General features: G+C 39.6%; 2 protein-coding genes across 2 annotated transcripts in view; both read right to left on the bottom strand.

Annotated features, from left to right (window-relative positions):
- LOC109537245 (heterogeneous nuclear ribonucleoprotein H) overlaps positions 1-2,558 on the bottom strand; it is a gene marked incomplete at its 3' end in the record, with an annotated part of 3,454 nt that extends 896 nt beyond the window's left edge. Inside the window, 4 exon segments of the mRNA XM_048662099.1 lie at positions 601-739; positions 1,390-1,530; positions 1,591-1,878; positions 2,445-2,558. Coding sequence (XP_048518056.1) covers positions 601-739; positions 1,390-1,530; positions 1,591-1,852 — 542 coding nt within the window.
- LOC109537240 (glucose dehydrogenase [FAD, quinone]) overlaps positions 1-2,595 on the bottom strand; it is a 386,158-nt gene that overhangs the window by 32,951 nt on the left and 350,612 nt on the right. The window lies entirely within an intron of this gene.

Consider the following 2,595-nt stretch of genomic DNA (forward strand, 5'->3'; position numbering starts at 1 on the left):
TCATACTCGTTGATTACCAATGCTATTGATGCCTTTCTATCTGGAGACTGAACAGAACCAATCTTCTATTACACATGGTAAACACGCGTAAAATCCACCGCGCAATTAACTGCATTAATTCTTCTGGAAAATGTATGTGCGGTGACAGAAAATGTTCAACTACTCTCGTACACGCATTCGGTATCAAAGTTCCTATATTTAATTCGAGTTATTAGTAATTTCTCGATTATTCCCATCACTATAATAAAGGTCTCGGATTGAAAAAATCAAATGTATCAGCTGCTTCTGACGGTTCCGACTGGTTTCTCTGATTGAAACCTTTCCAGGGTTAACACCGCTCGGGTGAACGTATTTGCATTTAATATTGTGCAAAGTTAATTAACGAAAACTACCAGAACATGGAGAGAGAGCGTGCCATGGGTCGCCCCCCGCCCGCCTTCCCCACCCAGTCCCATAGACATAAAGAGAGCAGCATGACTGTAGCGCTATATATATAGAGAGAGAGAGAGAGACAAAGAGTGGCGAACCAATAATATTTATAAATTTTTAAACAGTCATGCCTCTTAGTATTATCCCTGTATGTCTACGCGTTTGCCCCACCTGTGTCCAATTTTTTCTCTGTGCTTCTCGAGCGCCCTTTCAGCCAGTTCCCTGTTTGCGAATTGTACGTAGGCCTCCCCTGAGCTGCGCCCCGAGTAGTCGGTCAGCAGCGTTATCCCATTTGGCACAATCTCCAACCCTACCCAAAAAATACAACCACCCAATTCAAAACACATTTTATGCCCAAGGTAAGTGCGAATACTGACTCGCCTAGAATCTTTGATTTTTACAAAAAACGGCTGGACTAGAAGTCAGCTTTTCTTTCGGATGGGAATCTTGCCAAGGAAATGCATGGTTTGGTGTAAAAATGTAATTATTTCAATCAGGTTTTCCATCGTCTGCCGAAAAACATGCACATTTTCCAATTGAACCATTTAGTGAAAGACAATGCTAAACTAGCATAGAGGAAGTAAACGGGTTGCACATTTAACCCGTTCTCTTCTTGTATGTTTAGAAAAATCCCAAACATATTATTAAAACGGTGCTTACTCAATCCATCAAAATTTCCAGAGAATTACCTGCTGCTCCATTTAAAAATTTACATGGATTTTTTGCAGATGCAAAACCTGGTTAAAAAATTAGCCTGTGTAAAACTCGATAATAGAAGCAACTGGGAAGTATCCGAAGTTTTGATTTGTGAATAGCCACACATAGATGTTGTTCCACCGAATACTCCCCAATAACTTCAAATATGAATTTTCCAAACACGCAAATCGGATTCAGGGACGATGAAAGAAAAACCAATTTCCAACATAAAACTGAGAACTGCTATTGGCTGGCGAATCTTACCCGTAAAAAACTGGGCGACTTCTTCTTTGGAGCATCCAAAAGGCAATCCGCGCAGCCTCACGCAACCGTCCTCATTCCCATTGTATGGAGTACCGGATCTTTTCACAACCCACTCCATTTCGGCTCTATTCACTCTAAATACTGCAAATAAGTACGAAAAATTAGTACCAAGATAACATTAAAGGTCTCAGTCGTGATTACCTTCGATGTAACGAGAGCCCATATGCTCTTTGTCTTTGCTCTCAGCTCGTTGCAAATCCTCTTCAGTTTCCAGTTCGACGAAAGCCTCTCCACTAGGCCGCCCCTCTTTGCTTAAAGTCAAATGGACTCTTTTCACGCCTTCATCGCCCAAAAATTTGGATATATCATCAGGAGTCGCCGACCATGGAAGGCCACGTAACTTTGCAATGAATTCGTTCTCTTCACTCTCAGAACCCGGTTCTTCCTTTATTGAATTCGACATGATTCTTCGCAATATTCACTGGAAACCTGTTAAAACATCGAGCTAAAGGAGCACCCCAAATGTCGATCAGTTCTTAAAATAAGTCGATATAATCGTTGTTTTCGATACAGCCCATTTTTTTGTTCTCAAGCACCAGCGAAATTCCTACCCTTCGAATGGACAGGACCCATTTTTGATGATTTTAAGAGTTTTCTACTTGGGTTTGATTAGTACCAATGTAAATCACATTTATTATTAGAAATACGTTATTACTTGAAACACTTTGACCAAATTGTTTGTTTGTTTGTTTAAACCAAAAAGCCAGCTGACCCAGAAGGGCCAACAATACCGGGTGTTGTTTTGAGCGGGTTTCAAGCATTAAATCATATTTTCAGTAAATTTCATTTCATTGTCAATTACCAAGTGAATAATACAGGACTTTTCTTGCTATTCCCTCAAGTTCAGCAGCAATTAGCCGACGAATTTAACGACATCTAATTCAAAACAGTTGTATACAATAACAATGTCAATAGTTTGATAATCCGTGAATGAAATAACTATGAGGCCTAATTTAGTACCGTTATTGATCGGGTGGTTGTTCAATAAAACTTACCTTTATTATCACCGCAAAAGGCAGAAAATCGAATCTTGAGTACGGTTGATAAAACAAAATTGCTACTAAAATGGCGTCTAGCCGAATTAAACGTCAAATTGACATTATATGCACAGATCACAGAGGTTATAGATTGGAAACTGACATATAA

Source organism: Dendroctonus ponderosae, unplaced genomic scaffold, assembly GCF_020466585.1.
Source record: "Dendroctonus ponderosae isolate FM_Combo_2020 unplaced genomic scaffold, Dpon_F_20191213v2 Dpon_F_20191213_10, whole genome shotgun sequence".
In the NCBI taxonomy this organism is placed as follows: domain Eukaryota; kingdom Metazoa; phylum Arthropoda; class Insecta; order Coleoptera; family Curculionidae; genus Dendroctonus; species Dendroctonus ponderosae.